Here is a 2,281-nt window from a genome sequence, read left to right as displayed (position 1 = left end):
TTAGTTCGCTGCCAGGGTATTTTTTTTTTCTTCTATTTTTGCATAAGTTATAATTCACATTTTAGGCCTGAAAATTACTTCAAACCCCCAAAACATATAGTTTCTGAAAGCCAAGACCCCCTAGCATTAAATACCCTTATTGTCACCTTTCCACTCTTATTAAGCTATTGAAGCGCAGATTGCACTTTAATAGCATATTGCTCAGCTTCAGGAGTCTAGCAATTACAGCTGTGGGAGCAGAAGTGATGTAATCCTCAACGCTCCCAAAGAGCGGGGAGGAGAAAGGCGAACGGACCTTCGCCGCTCTCCTCCCCATCTTTCTCTAGGCACCCAACATGCCGGTCCTGGGCCCGCAGGAGGGTCAGTGGAACCCAGGAAACAAGGCGGGGTGTCCGGTGGTCGCTTTACAGGCCAGTGGAAGCGATTTAGCAGCAGCTGAGCCACCAGAATCGTTTCCATTGTAAAGCCGGCAGCCAAAAGGGTTAAAGGCATTGTCCTCCTTTTCCAAAAAATAATACATGCGCACACATTATAAAGAAAACGTACACACTTAAATTTTTTTTCATTTGAGCCTGCAAAGCATTGCAACCGTAATCAGTGGATCACAAGTGCAATGGTCAGGCTCCTGCAGACTTTTTCCTAGGCCCAGCCCGTACTGAGGTTCGGACTATAAATTATAGGATCGGAAGAAGTTTCAATGGACTACATGTGTGCTGACATTAATACATTCATACACCACTGAAAACTATGAGATGGAGCCAGATGGAGTATGGGTGTAGTCATGTACCACCGTAATGGTTTCAGCAAAAGAACCCCACGATTCAGGTAAGATTGTGTTAATGGGAATGGGGGGCTATGACCACATTTCATGTTAATCCCTAAATATGGTCTGAAAAGGAGTTATTCTTTAGGTTTCTTTTACAACTGGAGATAATTGAGATTGACTGAAATCCTAAAAAACAAAAACACATTTATTACCTGTATGAAAAGCTCTTTCAACAGAACAAGGTACGGATCCCGATCAAAGGCCTGCAAAATGATAAAGTGCATCACATGAGCTCCATCCTGCTGCATATAACAGGTCTCATTCAGACATGAAGTTGCAAACGTTTGGTAATGTGCTACAATGTGCATTCAGAAAAAGCAGGAAGAGCATTAAAAGAGTAAGTCCAGCAGTGTGGTCAGGGGCGAGGAGGTCTTATAAGGTTGTATAAGCAGACAAGGCTGAGGGAAGGATAGCTCAGAGGCTGGTAAATATAACCTGCCTTTTGTGTTGCTCTGCATGTATCTCCGTGTGTGGGAAGAATTTATATTACTGCCTGCTACCAAAGAATAAAAGTGAGCTCTCCGATACCGATCTCAGATACTTAGATGTGAAAGCACCAGATTTACACAACAGGGACTTCCCACAGATCAGAATTCAGCTTATAAAGAAGAAAAGAGAAATAAAGCCAGGCAAATATTTCAACAGATAATGAAGGAAACCAACATGACATGTAGTGATGAACACAGTGCTCCAGGAAACAAAGTCAGTCAAAGCCGAGAACCAGAGATTTCTAACAAGCCGTGGAATACTGCAATGAAAGGTGCTACAAAAATCTGATCTAATCACTGCAGATGGATTTCCTCCTGGGAACGGTCCACCCTGATCGGCAGGATTAGATAATAGCCAGGACTGTGCACTAAATGGAATTTCAATACTCACCGGATCAAACGAAAGCAGAGGACGTGATCCTTTCAGGCAGTTCCCAGTCATCTTCAGCTCCGCCAGTGTATGAACTGTAACAATATGGCACAATTAATGCAGGTCAAGGCTGGTGTATGTGAGAGAGATATATGTGTTTCAGCCATATATTTGGCATTTAACAGCGCTTTACATAGTGCACACACATCAGTCTCTTCCCTCAAGGAGCTTACAATCTAAGGTCTCTCACATACATACAAGGACAATTATAAACAGGAATCAATTAACCTTCCAGCATGTCTTTGGAGTGTAGGAGGAAGCAGGGGTACCCAGGGAGCACAGGGCTTTAAGAAATATCAGTGCATGGGCATTAAGCATACAATGGGGGGAATTTATCAAAACTGGAGCAGCTGTGTGTGGCAACCAATCCGCTTCTCTGTTCGGTTTGTCCAGGTAAGATTTGAAAATAGAAAGATAGAAGCTGATTGGTCATGCACAGCTGCAGAAAACAACATTGATAAATGCCCTTCAATATGTTCCTTAGACTGCCGAGTTCTCCTCAGTTAGGAAGAGGACAATCGGTATGTACTAGGGTCA

General features: G+C 43.1%; 1 protein-coding gene across 1 annotated transcript in view; it reads right to left on the bottom strand.

Moving 5' to 3' along the window:
• Nucleotides 1-2,281, bottom strand: part of BRIX1 (BRX1, biogenesis of ribosomes) — a 15,730-nt gene that overhangs the window by 6,367 nt on the left and 7,082 nt on the right. Inside the window, exons 6-7 of the mRNA XM_018563465.1 lie at nt 1,706-1,779; nt 979-1,029 (exon numbers count right to left, since the gene is read on the bottom strand). Coding sequence (XP_018418967.1) covers nt 979-1,029; nt 1,706-1,779 — 125 coding nt within the window. The remainder of the gene's footprint in view (nt 1-978; nt 1,030-1,705; nt 1,780-2,281) is intronic.

The sequence above is a fragment of the Nanorana parkeri genome, unplaced genomic scaffold (genome assembly GCF_000935625.1).
Source record: "Nanorana parkeri isolate BGI_ZX_2015 unplaced genomic scaffold, ASM93562v1 scaffold666, whole genome shotgun sequence".
Lineage (NCBI taxonomy): Eukaryota > Metazoa > Chordata > Amphibia > Anura > Dicroglossidae > Nanorana > Nanorana parkeri.
The sequence above is the reverse complement of the archived record's forward strand: the minus strand, read 5'-3'. Positions and strand labels throughout refer to the sequence as shown.